The sequence below is a fragment of the Crinia signifera genome, chromosome 4, assembly GCF_055691185.1.
Source record: "Crinia signifera chromosome 4, ASM5569118v1, whole genome shotgun sequence".
NCBI classification, from domain to species: Eukaryota; Metazoa; Chordata; class Amphibia; order Anura; family Myobatrachidae; genus Crinia; species Crinia signifera.
In genome coordinates, this window is record NC_139220.1 from 270,933,601 (window position 1) to 270,961,083 (window position 27,483).

General features: G+C 43.0%; 1 protein-coding gene across 1 annotated transcript; it reads right to left on the reverse strand.

Annotated features, from left to right (window-relative positions):
* Positions 1–18,452: 18,452 nt before the first annotated feature.
* Positions 18,453–26,031, reverse strand: LOC146072590 (gastrokine-1-like). The gene is made up of 6 exons (XM_083179797.1): positions 26,014–26,031; positions 24,299–24,343; positions 22,744–22,881; positions 21,796–21,906; positions 20,295–20,424; positions 18,453–18,526 (listed from the first exon to the last, which is right to left on the reverse strand). The coding sequence occupies exons 1-6, from the start codon at positions 26,029–26,031 to the stop codon at positions 18,453–18,455; spliced, it is 516 nt and encodes a 171-aa protein (XP_083035923.1).
* Positions 26,032–27,483: the final 1,452 nt, after the last annotated feature.

Sequence of the window (27,483 nt, forward strand, 5' to 3'; positions counted from 1 at the left end):
CACATTGTACTTCAAGTTAGTGGTAAATTTGGGTCGATACAGTCTGTGTTTTTTTGTGAAAAATACCAAAATGTCGCAAAAAAATGGAAAATTTAGCAATTTGCAAAATGTTAAATTTTCTGCTTGTGAGACAAATAATCATACCACTCAAAATAGTTAATAACTAACATAGACCATATGTCTACTTTATGTTTCTATCATTATTTCAACTTCCTTTTAAATTTTTTGGACACTAGGAGGCTTAAAATATGAATAGCAAATTCTCAAATTTTCAAGAAAATTTCAAACACTGATTTTTTTAGGGACCAGTTCAGTTCTGATGAGACTTTGAGGGACTTGTATGTGAGACACCCCCATAAATGATGCCATTTCAAAAACTGCACCCCTCACAGTATTCAAAACAGCATTTTGGAAGTTTGTTAACCCTTTAGGTGTTTCACAGGAATTAAAACAAAGTGTAGGTGAAATTTCAAAATTTCATTTTTTTTGCAGATTTGCAATTTTAATACATTTTTCTAAGGAACACAGTACATTTTACTAGAGAAATGTGACTAAAAATTGATTCCCCCAATTCTTTTGTTTTCATAAATATCCTATATGTGGCCCTAGTGTGCACGTTGACCAAACCACAGGCTTCATAATAGAAGGAGCACCTACTTGATTTTGGAGCCTCCTTTTTATGAGATTATATTTTAGGCACCATGTAGGTTTCTAGGCACCATAAGATGCTAAAAGTTAGGAACCTCCCCCCACAAGTGACCCCATTTTGCAAACTACACCCTTCAGGGAATTTATTTAGGGGTATAGTGTACATTTCAAACCCCCAGGGGTTTCACCAATTTTGATACAACTGGGCTGTGAAAATGAAAAAAAATAATTTTTCATTTTCACAGCTCAGTTGTATCAAAATTGGTGAAACCCCTGGGGGTTTGAAATGTACACTATACCCCCTGATGAATTCCCTGAAGGGTGTAGTTTGCAAAATGGGATCACTTGTGGGGGGGTTCCACTGTATGGGTGCTTCAGGGGTCATTCAACCAGAATCTGTGCTGCAAAATCCAAATATCACTCCTTCCCTTCTGAGTCCTGCCATGCACCCAACTGGTATTTTTTGGTCACATGTGAGGCATTGCCATACTCGGGAGAAATTGGGGCACAGATTTTGGGGTGCTTTGTCTCCTTCATTCCTTGCGAAAATGAAAAATTTTGAGCCAGATCTGCATTTTTTGTGTAAAAAAATGTAACTTTTGACACAAAAATGCAGTTCTGGCTCAAAATTTTTCATTTCAGGGACAGCAGACATCTCCAAACTGTCACCGCGTCTATAGACGCGGTGACAGTTTAATGGCATGACGTACATTTATGCCATGTGTCGGGAAGTACATCCCGACCATGACGTAAATGTACGTCAAATGTCGGGAAGGGGTTAATAGGAATCTTGCGAGAACTACCGACTGGCCAAAGAAGTCCCCTGTACTTGACTCCCGGCAAAGCTGCTGGGTGGGTAGGAGGGCCACTCCGACCGGCTACGGGGGCCGCATACGGCCCCCGGGCCTGAGGTTCCCCACCACTGGCATAGACCATCGACAGAATACGAATAGGAATCACCATTAAAAAGAATAGTGATTCCTAATTTACTATGGTCGCTAATTAGCGGGATCCGGATGCTAATTGCTGGCCAAATACGCCAGGAAAACACACGTAATTTTCCTGGCGTACTTGGCAGAAGCCTGCATGGATCAGTCAGATCAATGCAGTCTTCAGTATAAAAAAAAATAGAAAAATAAGTAAAAATAAAAAATGGCATGGGGTCCCCTCTCACGGCCGTAACCAGCCCCAGGCTCATGAATAGGGTTCCCCTTAGTTTTTAAAACCAGCACCAGGCCCAAGGGCAGATCCTGGTTCCCAAAATATGGGGGACAAAATGAATAGGGGTCCCCCATATTTCAAGAACCAGCACCAGGCCCAACCAGCCAGCAGGGTAATGTCACAGCCAGGGGACACTTATTATATAAGGTCCCGCAGCCAAACATTATCCCCCTGACCAGTCAGCCTGGGCAGGGGTGCTGGGGGAGTGGGGAACCCCCCCAATGAAGGGGTCACCCCATCCAGAATTTACCTACCCAGGCTAAAGCCTGGGGCTGTCCCCGATGCCCCTGAACGGTGGGCATCGGGCTGATAAATGTGTAAAAAATAGAATAAAACTATTGTATATTGCCATGGAACTATGAGTCCCAGCAAGCCTCCCCCGCATGCAGGGATTTGGAGAACCACAAGTCCCAGCATGTTGGGTATTAAAGAGCCCGCTGGAACTTGTAGTTCCACAGCAATACAAATAGTAAAAATATACACACTGACACACCATAAAAATAAAACTTTATTCCTTACATAGCCCTTTCATACAGATACCTACCCATGTTGAGCCCGTAGGTAGGTCGCCATCCGTCCATCCGCACATCCTGAAGAAATCCTTTGCGTACCTGTGGAAGGAAACCATACTCACCAGATTCTCCAGAGTAGATCATGTCCACTTTGTTCCAAAATTGCATCCCAGGGATGTGGCAAAAAAAACCACGCTAAATCCGACACCAAACCGGACTGAGGAGAATCCGAGGATGTGCTTACATCCTGCGGCTCCTTCTCCCGAATGCCGCTATTGGCTGAATAAATAAACTGGCTTTGTTAATTATTATTTCTATTATTAGTATTACCTTTTATTTATAAAGACCAGAAGCGGTTGTACATACAACACACATTAAAACAATACAGGGAACACAGGATTAAATATTACAGAAAATGAAAAATGACAGGTAACAATTCGCATCATGATTCAGCTGAGATGTAGGGAAGTAAAGGAGGTGCCCATATAATACCAGGGGTGGGTTGCTGTTGTAGAGTTGAATGATAATGTGAGAGACAAGATACAGGTATAGATGGTAACTAATTAGGAAAAAGCTGTAACTGAAGTGTGAGAGAAGAGGGCTGTGAGACCAGGAGGGAAGAGGGCTCTGCTCCAAGGAGCTTATAATCTAGATGAGGACAGACTCGTATTGTGAGGTGCAGGTGTGATGGTCATGGTGTATCATTACTTTTTAGTTGCTAGACGACTTCTCTTCGCACAGATTCTTCACTGCGTCGGTTGGGAAAACCACACCTCCGTAGGAACCAAGGCAAGGCGCTCGGTCAGTTACAACTGCTTAAGTTTTTTTACGTGATAAAACAGTGGCAAACAACAAAAGACCTACAGCTACAACACCGTCAGTGACTTTATAAAAAAGACAGAACTGTAAACCCAGTATGAACTATCAATACTCAATTTCCCACCTGCCTAGCAGAATATACGCTTCTACTGGTTTGACCCACCTTCAGTCAACTACATTGGTTCCCTGTACCACTGAAGAGCGGGGGAATTGATCCTGCGCACTGTAACGGGGTATTCGCGAATACAACCCTCTTGCTCAGCAGCGCCAGTGACAGCCGTGGCCACTAGCCACTAACAGCGCTACAATTACCATGCACAAAGGCAACACATAGAATATAAACACAGACAAATGAACATTCAATATAACCTGAAGAAGTCTTCCCTTAACTACAGTCCTTGAAAATGTCCCCCTTGTGCACAAGGACTTGTCGCTACTACCTGGGGGTATTCCGGAAAGAAGGGAAAGGACTAGCACTTCAACAATAAATCAGGGTTGTATCTGGGTAATATCAATTTTGGCCACAAGATGGCAGTGTTCCTCATCTCGCATAGAGACGGCAGCAGCATCTCTCACCAAATGACAAAATAAGTTCCCAATGGGGATTTACTTGAGTTGAGGGGCAACCCCACTCGCTTGACACGGTTAATTCGGGACTCCTTAGAGGTGTATGTGAAATGTGGGAGCCGCCCTCACTTTGTTATAGGTGTCCCTTTCACGCCAGGTGGCACGCAGTGCTCTCCTCCTAGAGGGACTATATGTCCGCTGGTCCCGGTGGAGTACTGGGGCCTGAGTGGGGTACAGGGGCTTGATGCTAGTTACTGGGCCTGATGCGAGGTACAGGGCCTGATGCGAGGTACTGGACCTAATGCAAGGTACTTAGTGCCCCAGACCAACAGGTGCAGGACCCGGTATGCGGGGAGGGGTACTGGCTGCGGTATGGGGGTACAGTAGGGATGTGCCTGGGGTGGCAGGTAGAGGCAGTACCTGAGGCCTGGATCCCGTTGCTGGTTCCTGCTCATCAATACTCCTCCTTGCGGTGGTTGTCTGCTGGCTGTCAGGTGCTGGATCTCCGTCCCAGCAGCCGCTGGCATACTCCTTCTTCGGCCAGAGGGTGCACTAGTGCAGGCGCCATAGCGTTGCTGCACTAGGTCACCCCTCCAGCTGCTGGCTCAAGTCCTGGACCTCTCAGCCATCTCTCTCTCCCCGGCAGCTCTCGAGGTGGGCTGGCTCCTCCACGCAATCTCTTCTCCCTGGTCTCAGTCGGCTGCTGCTCCGCTCCTCTCCTTTTGTCCTTTGCGTCTCCTCAGCTCTTTACACGTTGTCCTTCCTCTCCTCATGCGGCTCTCCTCAGCTGTCCATCAACCTGGGGATTCTTTTTCGCGCCCTCCAAGGTCTCTAATGTTAACTCCTTGGGTCTGGGTGCGGGTCGGCCGCAAAGTAGTTATGGGTGCTTAGCAACCCTGTTGTGCTGCCCCTGCCAAAACGGGGTACCCCAAGTTGGGGTGCCACATATCCCCGCTCTTGAAGGATGCCTGTCCTCGGGCATTGATCTGGAAGGTCACGAATTTTTGAAGAAAGTCTCTGACTTTGAATCTAGGGCCCGACTGTCCGCTGTCCCTCTTAGATGGGGCCACATGCATAAATCACACATTTACAACTCTTATTGCTACACATACATACATTACACATATGTTGAAGAATACGTTATTTGCCAGCGGTCCTATTGTCGGTACCGCAGGGGTGGCATGCCTCGCGTACTCCTGACCTAATGCCTCACCTCAGAGTCAGGAGGCGCTACTTTAGTTGGCTCAGGAACAGGTTCACTGGTTCTAGGACTGATCTGGATCTGTATGTTCGGAAGGGGCGGTGTGGACTATACAACATTCAGCATCAGCTCCAACGGGTTCTGGGACAACCTTGTGACAGGATCCTCATCGTCGAAGCTTTCTTCGCTGCTTGGTTCGGATATGACTTAAGCTGGTTGCTATGGATCCACTGGGAGTGGGTACCATCACATTTAATGATGCAGTAGTCTGCTGCTGCATCCCACGGTTCTTCTGTCACTACATTGGGATCTGATTCCCACTTGGCATCGAGTTTACTCTTAGGGGGGTTATTGCTCTTGAACACCATGGTACCTATGGGTATAGTCTCGGCTCGTGCTCTCTGGTCATAGTTGGCCTTCCGGCAATCTCTAGTCTGCTCTGCCTTCCATTCAACCAATGCTCTTGTGCTTGCTAACTTGGACTGGTGTTCCTGTACCCAGGGTGTGGATGATTCCCAGTGGGAAGGAACATCGGGGAGGTTCAGGCTTAGGTTGGCTGGCAGCTGCCTAGTTCGTCCGAATAGCAGGAAATACGGAGAGTGTCCTGTGGAGCCATGAGTTGTATTGTTTTATATGAACGTCAGTTCCACCAGTAGCGTGGGCCATTCGGACAGCCTTTCTGCCGAAACAGCCCTCAGTAGGTTGATGAATGTCTGGTTGGTACGTTCACACAAACTGTTTGTTTGGGGGTGATACGGGGTCGTACGGATCTTCCTACACCCGTATAAGCTGCATAGTTCTTGGAAAATCTTACACAAGAGAGAGAAATGTCTTTGACGGGTGCAACTAAGTGGTGTTTATTAAAATATAACCTTTAATAGTCTAATAAAAATTAGCGAAATATGACAATTACACATGTAACATCAAAACATGAATACAGGGGAAAGGTAAAGGTGTGTTTATTAAAACTGGTGGCTTACTCGTTGCGCACTGGTGTTATATATATATTGGTACGGTACTGCAGGTTACTTGTGTCGACTCACACGTAACAAATAAATTATATACAGTATTGTGTCCTTTTATTTTTATTAGTCCTTATGTTAACACATGGGTTTCTGGTGTGTACACGTGTTCAAATCCCCTCTGGATTTGTGTGTTTTGATAGGAGTTTGAGTCCTATTACCTTTATCAGTGAGATTCACATTATCCTTTGTAACCAAGTACAAGAAAAATGTTGCAAGTTCTAATTGACAATCTGAAGCAACAGTGTATCTCTATAAGGTTCTCACTGTGGACTACGGCTCTCTGTATTTTAACAGTGTAAAGTTTGTGGATAATTGAATGCTCAAATTGCAATGGTCGACACTATCTCACACAATGCACATTATATGCTAGATAAATGTGTTAGGAGGTTAAATGTAATTGGTACACCAATGCATACTTTGGGTGTGGTTTAACCCTTGTGTTACCGCTGACTTGTGGACTTTTTATTACAAGGACTCTGTGTAAACGACACTACTGGTACGTGTAATAAATGTCTGATCCCCTGTGATTGTCAGACACTTGATACGTGGGTCCCAGAAGTCTCTGATGCAAAGGTAAGTCATATAGTACTGTCAGTGGTTCCTCTTAAGAATGCATCCACTCTGTGTCTAAATGAGGCAACCAGTAATATTTCACGCTATTACAGAGACAACTGTGGAATAATATTGGCATGCTTAAATTAGCATGTCATAGCGGCACTACGTATCAGACCCTCACTACTTCCCTCATGGGGTTAAGTGGGGTCAGCAGCCGATACATGATGCCTTTATTGTGGTGTAACCTGTAGGAAAAGTACATAAATCAAAATGCAGTCTATTATAGGAGTGCATTGTCATCTTTATAGTATTCTTCGTATAGGATGCCATTTGCATTGGAATACACTTGTCCGTTATATTCAATTTATTCGAGCTCTGTTGATCTCATAGTCCCAAATGGGTATGGATCTTATCCGGAAATGTTAATACAAAAATAGAAATTAATACTTGTGTGTAAAAAATATTAAAGAGAGTATAATATATCACAATTATTTAAACAATATGTAAATGAGTCGGAAAAGGAAAAAAGCTGAAAAATAAGGAAATTAATGCTTAAATAAAACAAACGATTTTTATGTAATGGAACATAAAAGGATCAAGTACCGAAAATGTTTATTTTCGGTACTTGTTTCCTAGCACGGCCCCACCGATTTACATTGTATGGGATCGGGTCTGGGACATCGGTCGCATCGCATAGCATGTGACCAGATCGCATGCAATGCGACGCGATTAGACCCGATTTTTTAATTGTACAGCCACCCTGATGGCGCTGATTCCTGTGTTAAATGCACCCCCCGGTCCCGACTTTTAATTGTATACCCACCCTGATGGGTAATTACTATGTCAAATGCACCCCCCCCCCATTGTTAACACGATGCCACGATCAACGCCAACCCGAAGCATGGCAAGAGCAGTGAGCCCGCGAGGGGCGGCGGTACGCATCCTCCGACCTTTTCATACCCCCACTATCCACGTTGGCGTGGAGTTGATCTTATATAGTGTGGCGAGCCACCGAGCCCAAAGCGTGGCGAGCACAGCGAGCCCCGTGAGGGGACGCGCATTACTTCACATGTATTACGTGTCCCCTCGCGGGGCGCGTTGCGCTCGCCACGCTTCGGGCTCGGTGGCTCTCTGCGCTCACCAACCTATATGAAATTAACTTTAGTGGGGGTATAAAAGAGTCAGAGGACGCGTACCGCCGCCCCTCGCATGCTCGCTGCGCTCGCCATGCTTCGGGTTGGCGTTTATCGTGGCGTGACGTTACTAATTAACTATCATGGTGGGTATACAATTAAAAATTGGATCTGGGGGGGCATTTAACATTGTAATCAGCCATCAGGGTGGCTGTACAATGTGAAATCGGGTATAATCGCGTCGCATCGCATGCCATTATAATGGCATGCGATGCGACGCGATTTTAAAATAGTATGGGAACGTCTTAAAAACCCTAAAATCGGGTCGGTCGGGTCCCATCGCATACCTTAAGTTATGGTATGCGATGGGACCCGACGGACGCCGTGCTAGGAAACAAGTACCTTATTTTCATCCTTTTATGTTCCATTACATTCACTCATTTACGTAATTTTTAAATAATTGTGATATGTTATACTCTCTTTAATATTTTTTACACACCAGTATTCATTTCTATTTTCGTATTACTATTTCCGGATGAGATCCATACCCACTTGGGACTATGAGATCCACAGAACTCAAATAAATTGAATATAACAGACAAGGGTACTTATGTAATATCTGGACTCCCGTTTTTCTTATGAGACCGCGTCCCCTCGCGGGGTTCGCTGCGCTCGCCACGCTTCGGGCACGGTGGCTCGCTGCGCTCGCCACACTATATAAAATCAACTCCATGCGTAGTTGGATAGTAGGGGTATGAAAAAATGGGGTGCATTTAACATGGGAGTCCAGATAATACATAAGCACCCAGACAAGTGTATTCCAATGCAAACGGCATCAGATACGAAGAATACTATAAAGATGGCAACCCTCACAATGAATACCAACGAGGAGGTTATATGACCATTTGATAGCTATAGTTATAGCAAGAATAAACAGCTATCTCAATATCACCATCCAACTAATATAACTATTGTTGGAGTTTGCCGCAAAATGTCAGTATAGAACTGTTAAATACAACTATAAAATTGTTACAACCATAGCAACTGGTGTCCGATAATTATACCTAAACATTGACTAAATTATGACAGCTTACTATAATGCATCGGGATTCCCAGATAGAATGACAGCACTGTCAATCGGAGCAGCGGACGAACCACAGCTGACCGCGCCCACCGACCCTAGGGTATTTAAGCAGCTTCCGGGACAGCAGTTGGGTTGGCCATGAAAAAGCTGGAAGCTAGCGGTGCCACTTACTCGTGCGCACTCCTATTATAGACTGCATTTTGATTTATGTACTTTTCCTACAGGTTACACCACAATAAAGGCATCATGTATCGGCTTCTGACCCCACTTAACCCCATGAGGGAAGTAGTGAGGGTCCGATACGTAGTGCTGCTATGACATGCTAATTTAAGCATGCCAATATTATTCCACAGTTGTCTCTGTAATAGCGTGAAATATTACTGGTTGCCTCATTTAGACACAGAGTGGATGCATTCTTAAGAGGAACCACTGACAGTACTATATGACTTACCTTTCCATCAGAGACTTCTGGGACCCACGTATCAAGTGTCTGACAACCGCAGGGGACCAGACATTTATTACACGTACCAGTAGTGTCATTTACACAGAGTCCTTGTAATAAAAAGTCCACAAGTCAGCGGTAACACAAGGGTTAAACCACACCCTAAGTATGCATTGGTGTACCAATTACATTTAACCTCCGAGTCCTAACACATTTATCTAGCATATAATGTGCGTGGTGTGAGATAGTGTCGACCATTGCAATTTGAGCATTCAATTATCCACAAACTTTACACTGTTAAAATACAGAGAGCCATAGGCCACAGTGAGAACCTTATAGAGATACACTGTTGCATCAGATTGTCAATTTAAAATTGCAACATTTTTCTTGTACTTGGTTACAAAGGATAATGTGAAACTCAGTGTTCATAGAAACATAGAATTTGACGGCAGATAAGAACCACTTGGCCCATCTAGTCTGCCCCTTTTTTAAACATGTTACCTCAAACCATATTTGATCCTTATTTTTTTGTAAGGATATCAATATGCCTATCCCAAGCATGTTTAGATTGTACTACTGTATTTGCATCTACCACCTCTGATGGTAGACTATTCCACTTATCTTCTACTCTTTCTGTGAAGTAATTCTTCCTCACATTTCCCCTGAATCTTCTTCCCTCTAGTTTCAGTGCATGTCCTCGTGTTCTGTTGCTCCTCTTCCTGTGAAGAATGTCTCCCACCTGTACCTTGTTAAAACCCTTGATATATTTGAAAGTTTCTATCATGTCCCCCCCTTTCCCTTCTCTGCTCTAAAGTATACATATTAAGATATTTTAGTCTTTCCTGGTACGTTTTGTGATGTAGGCCATGCACCATTTTAGTTGCCCTTCTTTGTACAGACTCTAATGCAGGCATGTCCAATGTTGGCCCTCCAGATGTTGTGAAACTACACATCCCAGCATGCTTTGCCACAGTTTTGCTATTAGAGAATTCTAAAACTATTGCAAAGCATGCTGGGATGTGTAGTTTCAAAACATCTGGAGGGCCAACGTTGGACATGCCTGCTCTAATGTATTTATATCCTTCTGGAGATATGGCCTCCAGAACTCAACACAATACTCTAGGTGAGGTCGTACCAATGACCTATACAGTGGCATTATTACTTGTTTCTTTCTACTGCTGATACCTCTCCCTATGCAACCAAGCATCTGACTTGCCTTCTTCATTGCTTTGTTACATTGCCTACCTGCTTTTAAGTCCCCTGAAATAGTGACACCTAGATCCCTCTCTTCCTCAGTAGTTTCCATTATAGTGCCATTTATACTATATTTAGTCTTTGGATTTCTGAGACCCAAGTGCATGATTTTGCATTTTTTGGCATTAAACTGTAGTTGCCATGCTCTTGACCATTCCTCTAATCTACCTAGATCCTCAATCATTTGTTTTACCCCTCCTGGTGTGTCTACCCTGTTGCATACCTTTGTGTCATCTGCAAAAAGGCACATTTTACCCTCAATTCCATTTGCAATATCACCAATAAAGATATTAAAAAGCACCGGTCCAAGTACAGATCCCTGGGGTACTCCACTTGTAACCTTTCCCTCCTTTGACTGTACTCCGTTTACTACAACTCTCTGTTTTCTGTCCTGCAGCCACGCTCTTATCCATTCAACTGTAGAATCCAATCCCAAACTTTCAAGTTTATTTAACAGTCTGCGATGTGGGACAGTGTCAAAAGCTTTACTAAAGTCTAGATAAGCTACATCTACAGCCCCACCTTGATCTATTACTTTAGTCACCCAGTCAAAAAAGTCAATAAGATTTGTTTGACATGATCTTCCCCCAGTAAACCCATGCTGTTTTGGATCCTGTAAATTGCTTGTTTTGAGATATTCTACAACTCTTTGTTTTAAGAGTGTTTCCATCAATTTCCCTACTACTCATGTAAGGCTCACTGGTCGATAGTTGCTTACCTCTTCCTTGCTTCCACTTTTGTGCAGTGGGACTACATTCTCTGTTTTCCAGTCCTCTGGGATTACCAGTAACTAGTTACTGGTTGAATAATTCTGTTATTGGTTTTACCAGCTCCCCTTTAAGCTCTTTTAGTATCCTTAGATGTATCCCATCTGGCACCATTGATTTATCCACTTTCAGTTTTGAGAGTTCTGTGAGGACTTTCTCCTCTGTAAATGTACTTGTCTCTCCCTCAGTTTTCTGACTATACTTGCAACTTAACTGTGGCCCCTTCCCCTCTCTTTTAGCAGTGAATACTGAGCAGAAATAATTATTAATATTATCTGCTATTACATTGTCCCCCTCAAGAAAACTTCCACTCTCTGTCTTCAGTCTAATTATTCCACTTTTTGTTTTTCTCCTTTCACTTATATATCTAAAAAAAGTTTTCCCTCCTTTACCCACTGACTGGGCCATTTTCTCTTCAGCCTGTGCTTTTGCACATCTGATTACCTTCTTAGCCTCCTTCTGTCTATCAAGGTACACCTCTTTGTCCTCATTCTTCTGCATCTGCTTAAATTTCTTAAAGGCCAACTTTTTTGCTTTCACAATACTTGCTACTTCTTTTGCAAACCACAATGGCTTTCTTTTTCTTGTGTTTTTTCCTAACTCTTTTGACACAAAGTTCTTTTGCTTTTAGAATTGCACTTTTTATTTTTTCCCACTTGTCCTGCACTCCTTCCAAGTTCCTCCACTCTGCCAAAGAATCCCTTAAGTTTCCCATCTCTACAAAATCAGCCTTCCTAAAATCTAACACCTTTGTTTTTGTGTGCGATGAGTCAGTCCCTGTCTTTATTTTGAACCATACTGCTTGATGGTCACTGGATCCCAGATTTTCACCCACATTTATGTCAGATATTCTGTCACCATTTGTAAGTATTAAGTCTAATATTGCGTCCTTATGAGTGGGCTCCCTCACCAATTGCTGGAGGGATGCTCCTTGCAAGGAATTCAGCATGTCCCTACTTCTGGTGGAACTTGCAACAGGCAGCTCCCAGTTTACATCAGGTAGATTAAAGTCTCCCATGATTATCATCTCTCCTTTTAATGCCATTTTATTGATGTCCTGCAATAGGCTCTTGTCTAGTTCCTCTTCCTGACCTGGTGGTCTGTAGATCACCCCTATACGAAGAATCGCCTTCTCCCCTGTTTCTATGGTCACCCAAAGGGCCTCAGTTTTTTCTTCAATACTTTGTAATAAAGTAGTCTTTATATATTTTTTCACATATATTGCAACCCCTCCTCCAATTTTTCCAATTCTGTCCTTCCTAAATAAAGTATATCCTGGTATAACTATGTCCCAGTCATGATTTTCATTGCACCATGTCTCTGTAATAGCCACAATATCCAGTTCATCCCTTGTCATTATTGCAATTAGTTCTGGGATTTTATTTCCTAAGCTCCTAGCATTTGCACACATAGCTCTTAAAGTTGTGTTTGTGCTTCTCCTGCTGCTAGCTATGTTCATATTTCTGCCTATATCTATTCGGTTTTGATCGGCATTATCTTCTGTTGCAGTGGATAGGCTTCCTGTTCCATTTGCCTGCAGAGACAATACCTCTAGGTTGGGGGAGCAGATTTCTTCATTCTTATTTGGTTCACTGCCCCCCTCTGCTAGTTTAAATAGCAGAGGGGGGCAACGTTGATAAAGGTAATAGGACTCAAACTCCTATCAAAACACACAAATCCAGAGGGGATTTGAACACGTGTACACACCAGAACCCCATGTGTTAACATAAGTACTAATACAAATACAAGGACACAATATATCATTTATTTGATACGTGTGAGTCAACACAAGTAACCTGCAGTACTGTACAAATATATATAAAACCAGTGCGCATCGAGTAAGCCACCGTTTTAATAAACACACCTTTCCCTTTCCCCTGCATTCACGTTTTGATGTTACATGTGTGTTTGTCATATTTCGCTAATTTTTATTAGACTATTAAAGGTTATATATTAATCAAGACCACTTAGGTGCACCCGTTAAAGACATACTTCTTTCTCTCTCTTGTGTAAGATTATCCTATTTTTGTCTAGTGGTGGCACACCTCCCATCAAGTTGAATTGTTGGTAGACACCGTATCAATAAATATTTAGGGGCGTCCTCTTTTCCTCTAATCCAATGAGGATCCTGTGTGGATAACCACCCTTCCTTTTGCCTTAGTTCTTGGAAAAGGACGGACTCAAATGCTGGTCCCTGGTCTGTTAGGATCAGTTGTGGGAAGCCATAGGGCCGTACGAATGCTCTCCAGAACACTTCGGCGGTGGTTCGAGCTGTGAGATCACAGACTGGGAGTACGACGGCAAATTTCGTGTAGTGATCCACGATGGTAAGGGCATAGTTGAACCCAGATTGGCTGGGTTCTAATTTCACATGGTCCAGTTCCACTAATTCTAGGGGACTGCTGCTAACGATAGAGGTGCCCTCGCTTGTTCGGTGACCGGCCTCCGTGCTGCGCAGTTCACACAGGCTTTGCACCATCTATCCACGTCCTGTCAAAGGTTATGCTATTAGAAGCGTTGCCTCAGGTTGATCTCCGTTTTCTGGGCCCCGAAGTGTCCAGACTGCTCGTGGAATGCCTGCAATCTTATCCACTCATCGCCCGCCGACCTCTCTTCCCTATCGGCGGAAGCTGCGTTCACCTCTGGGGGCGGATGCTTTAGTGCTGGAGTGGTGAAAACTGGCATCCCTACTTGTTCCCTGCTATCCTCCACTTCTTCCTCAGGGGATAGCGGCAGGTAGGAGAGGGCATCTGCATTGATGTTGCTGCGCCCACTTCTTTACTCCACTTGGTACTGGTAATTGGCCAATCGGGATGCCCACCGTTGTTCCAAGGCACCTAAACAGGCAGTTGCTTGATGTGCAAGGGGATTACAATCAGTGACTGCGATGAAAGTGGTGGCAGCCAAGTAATTTCTGAATTTTTCCGTCACTGCCCACACCAGTGCCAGGAACTCCAGCTTGAACGCGCTGTAGTTAGCGTCATTTCATTTCATTTTTCTCAGACTTCGGCTGGTGTAAGCAATGACCCTCTCTTCTCCGCCCTGCGTCTGGGCCAGCACTGCTCTCAGTCCCTGCTTACTTGCATCTGTGTACAGTCGGAACGGTATGCTGTAATCCGGATAAGCAAGGAGGGGGGGTTTCGTGAGGGTCTCTTTGAGTCGATTGAATGCGTCTTGGCGGGTCTGTGTCCATTCCACAACCATTTTCTTATTATACTCGTCCTTGGGAATCCCTCGGAGGGTTTTGGTCAGGGGTGTGGCGATCTTGGCAAAATCTTTTACAAAGCGCCGGTAGTACCCCACGAAGCCTAGGAATTGTCGGATGTCTTTGATGGTTCTGGGGGTTGGCCAGTCCACTACTGCCCTGATCTTGTCTGGGTCGGAGGAGACGCCTTCCGCGTTAACCACATGTCCCAGGTATTGAAACTCTGGCTTTAAGAGAAAACATTTGCTTGGTTTAAGCTTCAGCCCTTGGCTGGCCAATTGCTGAAACACCTCACGGAGGTGCTCGAGGTGGGCCTCGTCCGAGAATATGATGATGTCATCTAAGTAAAGGAGCACTGTCTCAAAGTTTCGGTGGCCCAGGCAGTGCTCCATCGCCAGCTGAAAGGTGGCCGGGGCGTTACAGGCATCCTGTTGAATTCATACAGTCCCATCGGAGTGATGAAGGCCATCTTTTCTTTATCCGACTCGGCCACCTGGACCTGCCAGTATCCGCTGGTCAGGTCTAGGGTCGACAAGAACTTGGCCGACTTGAGAGCTGTCAGTGACTCCTCTATGCACGAGAGGGGGTAAGTGTCTCGATGGGTGATGCTATTCAGTCTTCTGTAGTCTAAGCAGAAACATACTGTAGTTGTCCATCTTTTTTCTTGACTAGCACGATGGGTGCGGCCCAGGGACTATGGCTCTCTTGGATGACATCACTTTTCCTCATATCCTCCAGCATCTGCCGCACCGGCTGATATAGTGCTGGTGCTATAGGCCGGTGTCTTTCCCGTATGGGTCGGGCACCCCCCATGGGGATCTGGTGTCTGATCCCTTCCACCACTCCTAGTTCAGAGGGGTCTTTACTAAAAGCGAGGGCATTTTCCCGTACCACCTCTAACACTCCTTCATGGTGTCTTTTACTGGTGTTAGTGACGCCGACCTGGACATCCTTCCACCACATTTCTGGCGCTGCCCCCTGGTTCTCCTCGTGCTGTTTGTTGTCCCGCTGTCACAGCAGGGTGTAGGACATCCTGGAAGGTGGTCCACTACAAGGTAGATAACGGTTGGTTCTGGTACAGCTTCATGGTGTGGTTGTGGAGATTTAGCACTCGCACTGGGACTCTTCCGTTCTGTACCCTCACAAGGGTGCTGGCTACCACCAACTCTTGCCGCGCCGGAATCAGACAATTCTCCACCAGCGCTTCGTAATAACAGCTGCTTGGTCCACATCATGGCTTCCCCCACAAGATTGTTTCTGAATTAGCTGCAAGCTAGATGGGCCTACCATCCGTCAGCCAGACCCTTCCAATTTCTCCCGTCTTTGGTGACCTTGTAATACTTTAATTGTTTTCTGTAAGATCGAGGTGGCTGGAGGTGCAGTCTTGGTCAATTCACCCCGCAGGATGGTCACTAGCTCTTCGGGGCAGTGCTGGAGAATGTTCATGCCCAGTATAATGGGGGCCACTTTCCACTTTCTGCTCGTGGTCACCAGGTACCCTTGTTTTGCCAAACAGGTCTGCCCAATCTTCAGGTCGGCCTCCCAGTATCTCTCTCTCTCTCTCTCTCTCTACAGTGAATATATATATATATATATATATATATATCTAACATGGATCGATTGAAATTTAAGGCTTGTATTCCTGATGCACTGGGCGTCCCCAGAAATGTAAGTATCCACTAACTGCTTATTTAGAATGTTTTTTTTGGGTCACAATAAATGAAGTGTGCAATGTGTAAGTAAGTAAGTAAGTAAGTTTTATTTATATATAGCGCACTTTCTCCAACAGGACTGAAGGCGACTGTAATAATGTTATGTTAGTCTCACCTGATCTCCATTCCCACCAGCAGGATAAAGTAATCTGATAGATGCCAATCTCTGATTTGCTAGCAATTATTGGTCTCAAATGGGTATTGGAGAGGTATTTTAGGTCCCTTTTAATCAGGCAGAGAGCATGCAGTCACAGGTCCGCAGGTTTGCGACAGGGACCTGTAGCGCCATTGCTGGGTCTCTGTGTTGGAAGATACTGCTTGTATGAAGCTGAGTGGACATATGTTTGGTGGCTCATGTCTAGGTGATCACCACTGTCTGAGTCCACTGTGGCAGAGGCTTAAGCCCACATGCACTACGCAGACATATCTGAAGCTGTTAAACTCTTCAGATTTCCCTTGAACTCTGAATCTGATTCTGGGCTAAATTTTCACCCTATTCACTTCAGATACATCTGGTCAGACCTATGATAGACCCCTGACAGCTTCAGATCAGATGGATCTTTGGTGCAGCACCTAATATTTTTTTTGTCAGATGGATCTGAGACTTAACCGCACATCTGATCTTAGGGAGCTCAGATTCTGCCTTTATTCTTCAGATCGGTCTGTCAGATCCATCTGAATCTGAAGAAAACAGGCAAAATCTGACTAGTGGATGGGGGCCTTTACATCATCCCTGTAGTGGTAGTCGGCGGGGACCTGTAGCATCATTGCTGGTCTCCGTGTTGGGAAATGCTGAGCAGACAGTAGGTGGGCTGAGCAGATGCTGCGCAGAGGCTAGCTCATGTCTTGATGAGCATCGCGATCTGAGTCCAAACACACACATGACAAGTGAACTTTTACATTTAATATGTCCTCTTATTATTTTTTTTACCTTTTCATTATATATTATTTTATGCATGTGTTACTATACATGGGATATCAAACTATATGTGTCATAATTACATTAGAATAAATATAATTTTATTATTACAGTATTGTTTTAATTATCCAATCATAGCTCACGTTTTCAGCACTTGTGTGTGTGTTTGTGTGTGTGTGGCCTATTCCTGGTGAATTACCCGTCACTATTGTGAAAACACTTCCTAATTAATATTACCCATAATTCTTTAGTTCACATGCGCAGTCTTTACCAACCAATAAGTCATACCAAGTCTAGAGAGGTCAGGATCCCAATGTCTTCTGTCTATATTCATTTTATAAGATTAGAATTCTATTTAGGATATTTAAATTTACTAGAGCTTCTAAAAATTAAAAAAGGTCTATTAATTATCTATTGCATCCTAGAAAATGATACAGAATCTGACTGGTTGCAACATCACCTCTTCATTTTTAGACATTTTTGTAAATTTAGCAGTGATTCTCAACCACTGTACCGTGGCACACTAGTGTGCCTTGAGCTGTTCTCAAGTGTGCCCCCAAATCTAGAGATGCCCAAACCAGTTTACAGCCACCACCAGCTCAACTGTTATTTACTGGTCTCTTCTTTTCATGTAAAGGGCCAATGTATTTTATTTTTGTTACCTGTGGGGATCAGTGTGATTGTTTTTTTATATGTGGGCCAATAAGTTTTTTGTTTGTTTTTTTCTAGTGGGGGTCAATTTGTTTTGCCCTGTGGGGATCTCATGGTGTGCCTTGGCAATTTTAAAATCTTATTTAGTGCGCGGCAAGGTAAAAAGGTTGAAAATCACGGCCTTAGAGTATATACACTATGTTGCATGTTGTCTTAATTGCAATTGAGTGCTAATGTGCAGAAGACGTTTCTTTTGGTCCAAATGCACTATTACCAAGTACAACAGATCTTAGTCTTACATTATAAAAACAGGCAGACATGATTCCCTGAGAAACAGCTTTATTTCGGGTGTTGGACAGTATGAATAGGGTTGATGTTGGGAGTCTCTGGGCGAGGTGTGCATCCAAGTGACTCTGGTCTATAGATTTAAGAATGTGCATCTCAAAAACAAATGTTGATACCCAAAATGGTGATGGCACTGGAGCTGCAGCAGACTGCAAACCCTCTTGCGGAACCTGGAAAGGCACGTCTGTTAGAATATAGGCAGCACATATGTTGTATACTACTTTTCTATCACTAACGTTTTTATAAGAAGACACAAGCAGTCACTAGCTACAGATAAAACGTTTTTATTAGATGTGATTTAGGGAATTTTAAAAGGATCCACAATTAAAAAATTTGGAAGCGGGTTTCGACATTTGTCCATTCAGTGGGCAGGGGCCTTTTGCATTCACATCTTAAAAACAGAAGCTGATTCCCAAAATTGTGATGATGCTGTTGGATCTGCAGAGGGCAAACTCTCCGACGGCACCTGAAAAGATATCCTTGTTACAACAGTAATAGATGTGTGTCCCCGTATGGGACAGGGAGACCAGGCGTAGGGCCGTGTGTCATGAGACATGTAACGGGAATCTTGGTAATCGGTCAGAAGAGTGAATAGCCATGGAGATAGAGGGGTAAATGTATGAAGCTTGTAAACTTGGTATCTATCCCCATATAGATTGTTATGTGCAAGGTGATAATGCTCCAGCCAATCCGCTTCTAACTGTCAATTTACATACTGGAGCTGATTGGCTGAAGCATTATCCCTTTGCGCATAACATTATTTATGGGGATAGATACCACTCCAAGCTTACAGGCAGCTGCCCGTGTAAGGCCTACTATGGTCCAGACTTGTGCAATGTCCACATCAGTTAGAAAGGATGTACTCTCCTCACTTTGCTGTATCAATGTATCATTTATATTATATATATATATATAGAAAATATTTAATAATGGTTGAGCATAGATATTTCTCCCCTCTAGCCTCCAAACTTTCAAGCGTTCCCTGAAAACTCACCTCTTCAGGCAAGCTTATCATATTCAGGACCCCCACACAACCTCCAATAGCATTCAGATCTAATTGCATCCCATCAGGACCATCTTGTAATCTAATGGGACTGCCATGTTCTGGAATCTTATCCTCATGTATCCCTCCTTTTATCCCTATAGATTGTAAGCTTGCGAGCAGGTCCCTCCTACCTCCATGTCGGTTTGTTTCTACCCAGTTTGTTTAATCACTGTTGCTTCCAATTGTAAAGTGCAATGGAATATGCTGCGCTATATAAGAAACTAAAATATTTGTATATAATATATGAAAACTTCTCCACTCTTTATACGATTTGATTGATCCCATTATTTTCACACTCAACTATTGAACTATGATGTAAAGTTCTAGGCTGGGACAGGAAAGCTAGAGAACACTATGGTTGGGTCCCTATATTAGCATTGCTATTGGCAACAGGCGTGCCCAGTTTTGCTCCAAAGAGTGGACAGAGGACCATAAAGATGCTAAGTTCCTGTTTTTCCCAGACGTGTGCTCAGTAGAACAAGTTTGGCACAGGATGCAGGATGGATGGTAGTACTATCCTGTGCTAAACCAGCTAGGTGCTAACATTGTACCAGACTTCTGTCCAGAGCCGGATTATGCCTTCGGGGGGGGGCCGGGGCACTTCAGAAAGGGGGCCCGCCTCCTACTTGTCATTACTGACCACAAACTGCATGGGAGAATATTACACTGTCAGTAAAAGTAAAAGCAGTATAAACTTGGTCAATGGTCAGCTGCAGGGGGGGGGATTTGTCTCACTGTACCTTACTCTGTAGGATCTCTGACAGGCTCAGAGCTGCCTCTGATTAAAAACCCTCCCATGACAAGGCAGTTGCTGCTGCTATCATTCATGGGCCTGAGAAGCATATGATGAGCTCCACCAAGCAGAGCTCAGCACAAGCCTCTCAGCCTCTGACCTCTTGTACAAAGTCTTATGCGACTTAGTCAACTCCCAGTAATGCTTTTGCACACTTGTGCAGACAGTGTGCCTTGACTTCTGATGCTCAGCCCCATTAATCATTGGCAGATAGGTGAAGCTGCATCACTACCCCACTCCCATGCACAAAACCATTAGCTAAAATATATATATATATATATATTTTTTTAAATACATGCCAACCCCTGATAGAGGGAAGCCCAGGGGTACTGACCCCCTGTGCCCCCACTATAATCCGGCCCTGCTTCTGTCTCATTGTATTGTAATAATACTTACTGGGCATCTCCTGGGCAGTGTAGGCTGGCATTCCTCTGCACAGAGATTCAATGTGCTTGCCATACTCTTCGATGTTAACAATGGGTTTCTGGTTGATTGTGTAAGTCACCAGCTGGGTGTTGGGAGCAGCCTGGAGATGACACATATTGTAAATTATACTACTTAAAATAAACATATCACCCAATTACATACCGTAATTAGCATACAGAGGAGCAGATGTACTAAGCCTTGAAAAAGTGATAAAGTACCAGCCAATTACCTAACTACCATGTTACAGGCTTTGGAAAAATGATAGGTTAGAATGTACTTTATCACCCTTCATTCTATCACTTTTCAAGACTTAGTTCATCTGGTGCACAGTAAAATAACAAATGCTATACGCAACTAGAACATCCACACATTTCATATAAATGTTGCATCTATTAGATATATATTTAAATTAAATAAATGTGGTAATCTCAAATAAATCCAGTACATCAGTAAATGCATGCAGTATTAAAAGTACATTTAAATGCATTTTTAATTTGTGTGGGTTTTTTGGGAGAAAGAGGGGGTAGGGGACCTCTTAATTTGTGTTTCCCCGGGCCTTTTTTAAAAGTATTTTTTAAATGAGGCAATTTTATTTTGTACTATTCTTGTTTGTCATAATGGCCCAAATCCACCAAGCTACAAAAAGTGATAAACTGGAGAGTGATAATCAACCAGCCAATCAGATCCTAACTGTCACTTTTGAACCACAGTCTGTAATGTGGCAGTTAGGTGCATCCTGGCTGTATTTTTTTTTTTTACTCCCCACTTTATCCCTTTTTGAAGCTTGGTGCATCTTGACCAATATATCTTTAGTAATACTGGCAAATACTTCAGGAAATGTATGCTTAGGTATAATTGCTGATAATATATGTATATACTGTAATGCCTGTTAAATATGCTGTATAGTTTTTTTAATGCATATGAAATGTTATACAGTATATCTGCTGACTGGTGACAGTGATTATTCAATTTGATGTTTAAGCCTTTCGGCCAGATGGAATACAGTATGGCCCAATACTGGCTTTCCATGAAGAAGAAACGACTTGTTTGCCCTTAGCTTTTTATTGCAAGCGTCCTCTTCACTTCACCCCAGTTGTTCAGGTAGAAACTATACGTACAAGCCAGAATATGGATCAAATAACATCCCTATTTTGGGTTAAAAAGCTGGGATACCTAGCAGGGTCACATGTTACCTAAAACTGGCCTAAACCACAAAAACAAATTACATCTGTACTGATAAACCAGAGCAAAAAAATTGTTATCGGTTCCTCAAGTTTTGCTAACATATACTATAATGAAAAGACCGGTATATCATTATGTACAGTGTGTCATCAGAAGCTGCTGCGGATACCATAATATAGGATATTGTAAAACAAAGTGTTAGGTAACTGCATGTCCTGGAGCCTGATATCCCTGCATCTCCTGCACCCAGTTAATCTCCTGATTAGACATCTCCTGTATGTCACATTACCTGCTGCTTGTTTTTGGAAATGGCGCTGAGCTGCTGGAGAGTGGGGAAGGATGGTTTAATCTTGGTGACAACACAGATCTTCTTGTTGTACAGTCTGGTAGCAGCAAATCCCTGTGGTATAAGGAAATAAACGTTGAGTGAAGGAACACAAACAACCATGAACGTGAACAACCATTTATTTGTTATATACAGTAAAACTGTTTCCTGTCTGACTATACATAACTAGTCATGTATCACATGTATGTGACAGAGGGTGATAGTAAACAGTGGCAGCACAATATTCTATGTCACTGGATTATAGAGGAGCAGGTTGGTCTTACTAGCTTTATTCAAGACTTCATGTTAAGTTATAAGGGAAATTCTGTAAGTCACTGAAATTTACTCACCTGTGGTCTGGCTCCCAACCTGGTCTGGCCCAAACTCCAAGGCCTCTACAGTCTAGTGATGCTCGCCTCAATCCCATTGTAGTGGGACTTTCCATTTAGGCAGAAGCGAGAAGGACTTCACCAGACTGTAAGACCCACCTGACCTCAGGAACCCAATAGTCACTGATAGCTTATGATTAATGGAATTATTCAATTGAATTTTCTGTTTTAGATGAAGAACTTACAAAGGGCCAGATTCTCTAAGCTTCAAAAGTGATACAATGGAGAGTGATAAACAGCCAGCCAATCAGCTCCTACCTGCCATGTCTCAGACTGTGTTTGAAAAATGTCAGACAGGAGCTGATTGGCTGGCTGTTTATCACTCTCCATTTTATCACTTTTGAAGCTTAGAGAATCTGTCCCAAAGTCTCATTTTTTAATTTCTATCCAGCTGAATGCACAACAAGCTACTGTAGTCTATCATCTGCCTCTCTGGCCCACAATATGTCCCTTGAATGTTTGTTTAAAGGGTGCACATGTAGAAAACAGGTTTCAATCTGCTTATGTACTAAAGAACACTTACTGCGCCATAGTCACAGGTGGAGTCCCAGGAGTTCCAGCCATTCAGATTGTTGATATTAGCGATGTTGTCCTGATTGTTGATGTTGACTTGCTGGGAAACACTTCCACCATCATTTCCTGAATTGTTGATTTTGATGTTCTAGAGCAGACAACATGCAAAGCAAGGGTTAAAGGGAATTCCAGACTATAGACAGTTTGACTGTATGCCAACATTTTATATTATGTTACTTTGCTTCCGAACAAGGAAGCCACTGCATTGTCCTATAATGTAACTTTGACTTACACCCTTCACTAATAATAGTACTTTGTCATCATCAGCATTTGCTTAGTTAACAAAATCCTCAGTCACAAAAAGCTGGGCTGGGGCCTCTCCCAATCATCATCAGTGATTGATGGTTGCTTTTATAGCAGGGAGATCTCAGAAAGTTGAATATTCCTTTCTGTAAAGAGTCAAGAGGCACCAATGGTGACAGACACATTCCCAGCAATATATATGAGAGCCTATGGTGCTGGTCATTGGGAGAGTGAGAATCATGTAACATTCCTATAGCAATGCAGAAACCTAGCAGTAATCCTTGCAGCCTGCCAAATTCTACTGTATTATAGAGAACTAAGAAGGACAAGAAGAGAAGTGAGAGCGCAGACTGCTGCCTTTTCCCAGTATTCTCATAGGTGAGCTGAATTCTTCAGCTCACAAGTAAATAGGTTAGGGACTTATCAAAGCTAAAATATATATTGTTTTATCATACATTGTAATATGTTGCAGACCTGCAAATTATAAGGAAACCGTTCTTTAATAAGACACCCTTTCTTCCTACTCTCTGATTTCCAGGAGTGTAATGCTGGGTACACACTAGAACGATTTGGGCTCAATTCCTCTAATTTCGATGCAATTTAGATCGATTATACTGTATAAAATAAAAAGCAGAATTGGGCATGTTTTCAATGCGATTCAAATCCAATTCGCTTCCCCGCCGGTCATTTGGTCGTTTTGGAGATTTTACCTGCTGCACTAAAGATTCGTCATCTACATTGTATTGGGTACAGATCCTGTGAGATTGTGTGGAGATTGTGTGCTCCAACAGATCGTGTGACAATCTTGCCATTGTTTCATGATTGTGTTACGATCATGGTCGTCCTGGTGTGTACCCTACATAAGAGGGCACAGCTTTTCCTTGGGACCTTCTATGGCATCTTTGTATGCAGCAATGGAAAAGACACTTATCCTTTGCCAAGAATTCCAGGTCAAGATGGTACGTATCCTGCGCCAGGTAATAGCTGGCACGGAACAAGACCAAGTTGCTTGGAGATCATTTATGCATAGTATTGGTGCAGTTTTCTTGCCTATTGCTTTTTTGTTTAGATTTTTCTAATGCAGTAGTCTTTATTATATCTATCCCTTAATATGAACTTATAGATTCAAAGGTTCTTTAAGTTATCGTAACAGTCTCCATCCCTAAAATGTCTCAGCAATATCCAATTCTGTGCTAACTCCATGCTTAAATGTATGAAATCAGACCCAGGTAAACACCACTTAACCTACTGTATGTACTTACATCATTGGCGAGAGCCTGAGTCAGGAAGACTCCCACAAGGGCGATCTGAGAGAGAACGAGAGCAAATGGGAACTGCTGTTAGAAATTGTCCTGTCAGAGGTGTCAAGCGAAGTGATAAACCAGCAAAATATTCTTACCAGGAATTTCATTGTGAAGTGTCTTGGTACGAAAGGTCGATGAGCAAGGTATGGTCCAATTCACTCTATATATTATATACAAAAGCTGTGTTTGCTTAAGGAACAGCAAATTGACTGTTCTAAACCAGATTAAGTACACACTCACATTATCTCAGCTGATATGCTGGACCCAGATAAAGAAGGGGAAGGTGCTGCCCAGTTATGTGTGCCATATTCATCAAAAAATAAGTCACACAAAGATACAGTATGCTGATACCACATTAGTACAGTGCAGTAAATCTCATGCTATATACTAAAGGTTTGGTTCAGTAAGTACATACAGAATAACTAATAAGACACAATGCAAAAATTGGAAAATTCATTAAGATGCTTCAACCTAGTACAGATGTAATGTTGGTCTTCAACAAAGTTTGAACTATGCAGAAGTAATTAAGTAACCTGCAGAAGACAGAATAGGGGAATGACATATATAACAGCCTATACTGGTGCTTGACATATAAGAAACATTTGCCTTAACCCTTTGTCAAGCAAAACATTTTTATTCATCATAATGACCGGATTACCTTACATAGGAAATATAATCTTTTTTTTTTACACAACATCTTTTATTTGAATTTATTTAACAAATGTGAGTGACGCTGGCAGGTATTTTGCATACTTCTCACACAGGTGTGCTGCTGTATCAGTTATGGTAATGCTGACCCGGAGTCATAGATCCTGACCTGCAATGTGTTGTATATTCACAATGTTCTACAGCCGTCACTTTAAGACTATTCCCCGGGGATGGGAGATAATATGTTGTACTATGTTCTGATTTGTTCTTCTGTATTGTGTTGATGTTCTAAAAGGCAACTTCATAATTACTGTACTTAGTGGTGTGGTTTATTTACTGCACTCGGTATCCACATTACAACCTTTGTACCAGTGGCAAACGCAGGATATTCAGAAGGGGGTTTTCAGAGGGGCGGAGCAAAGCACGGAGATGGACACTTAGGTGACCCAGTATATGCCGGGTCAGATAAAGTATTATAGATAGACCAAATGTATATAAATGATAAGAAAAATAATATATATATATATATATATACACATACATACATACATACATATACATCAACAGCAGTGTAGACCCCTGGGCCTAACAATGTATTGGGGCCCCTACCGATCCTCCAGCGGTAGGGGTGGGGGAAGCTTTGATGTCCCACAGGTGGTAGGGGGTTTATATCAACCTCTCAGCATGTAGGGCCTGGATCAGTAATTTCCACTAATTACCCCTTTACTGCACAGAAGGTGGGAGATGGGGTGGGAGAAGGGGGCATTGGGCTGAATGAAGGGGCCCTGATACATAACTTCCAGGGTGGTAGAGGATGTTTAATATGCAGAGGAGGGGTGTATAGTGGAATGGACTTATTATTCATAATTTTCTGGTGGGGGGACAGCTTGCTTGACTACAGATATCTCCAGTACCGGTAATAGATTTCTTCGATTTTAATGGAATTAAAAACAAGAGGATCCCACCTACCAAATGTTATTCAGGACTAGGGGATGAGCGTTCAGTAGGCAGAGCAATCTGCCAACAAGCATATAAAACTTCATACCAGGTGTGTGGAGCTGGAGCAGTAACCAGCTGCTGGAAGGCTGATATCTCTGGTTCTGGGAACAGTAGAGACAAGCTACTAGTGTCCATCAAAGGGGGAGAGTCCCAGCTTTTGGAATATACCCTCAGAAAAACTCTAAGTCAGAGAGAACCTGAAATATCTGACTTGGAAATGCAATTAACAGGCTTGGATGGGGACCACTGCTTTGAAGTCAGATATCTCCGGTTCCCAAGGGCCGATTTTAAAAATTCTTGTACCTATGGAAAGAGGGGACCCTCAGCTTTTAGCCTAGGGACCTGAGACTCCTGGGGGGGTTTCTGGGTACTCAGAACCCCCCCCCCTGCGTGCGCTACTGCTTTGTACTACCATTATTTTGGAGATCTTCTACTAATTCTAAAGATCTAAATTCATAACTTTCACTCAGATGGTACATTTAATAATTATTTATTTACAGATGGTAAATTCACATTTATATTACGTATTTTAAGTTTGGTTAAAACCCAAAAATGGCTTTTCTCATAATGACTTGGCCAATAAAACAGGTATGGGTCATAGGGCTGATTTCCCCTGAGCTCCCCTGGCACCTTCTTGGGAGAGCTCACTAACATTTGACACTTGATGTGCCATTTTGTTTACATGTTATAAATTGCATGCGATTTATCACATATAAGCCCGGGGAGCTGCAGGCGGGGGGTGGCAGAATTTAAAAATCCCATTGAAAAGACTGGGCGGCTGCTGATAGCTGAGAGAATTCTCTGAGCCAATCAGCGGGCGGACAGTCCTTTGAATAGGACTTTTGAATTCTGCCTGCCTAACCCCGCTTGACGGCGGCCGCATCCCGGACCCTGCTCGCCGCGCCATGCAACTTTTTAGATGAGATACATCACAGGTGCTTAGCACCCACAATGTACCGCTGATGGCTGCACATAAGATGTATTTTATGTGCAGCCTGTCCAACCTCCGACTCTGATCCTATGATTGGATCTGATCGGATGTCATATACACTTGCAATTTGGGCAGATTTCTCAGCAAAAATCGGTGACAGTGGGCCCAAATCTCATAGTATATGGGGCCTTTATTGTCTTATTAAAGAGATCACTGGTGTCCAAAATAGTGCATACTTTTTCCACTGTGACTCACACATCCTGACATAAACTCTTGACATTATTGTATTATTCGTGTGTTTTATTGTAATTTCCTTGCATTGGTATAAATTAAAGATAATAATAATAATAATTGGTAATACACAGACATTGGGTCAGTCCAATTGATGCTGCTTTCCCACTGCAGACCAGTTTAAAGTACTGGTAATCTTAAATGGTATTTAAAACGGTATTAGCATTCCCACTGAAGCAGATTACCGTTTTAAATACCATTTAAGTACCATTCCCATTGCAGTGAACCATGTAAAATGTAGAGTGCCTAACCCCCCCCCCAGTGTAGAGTGCCT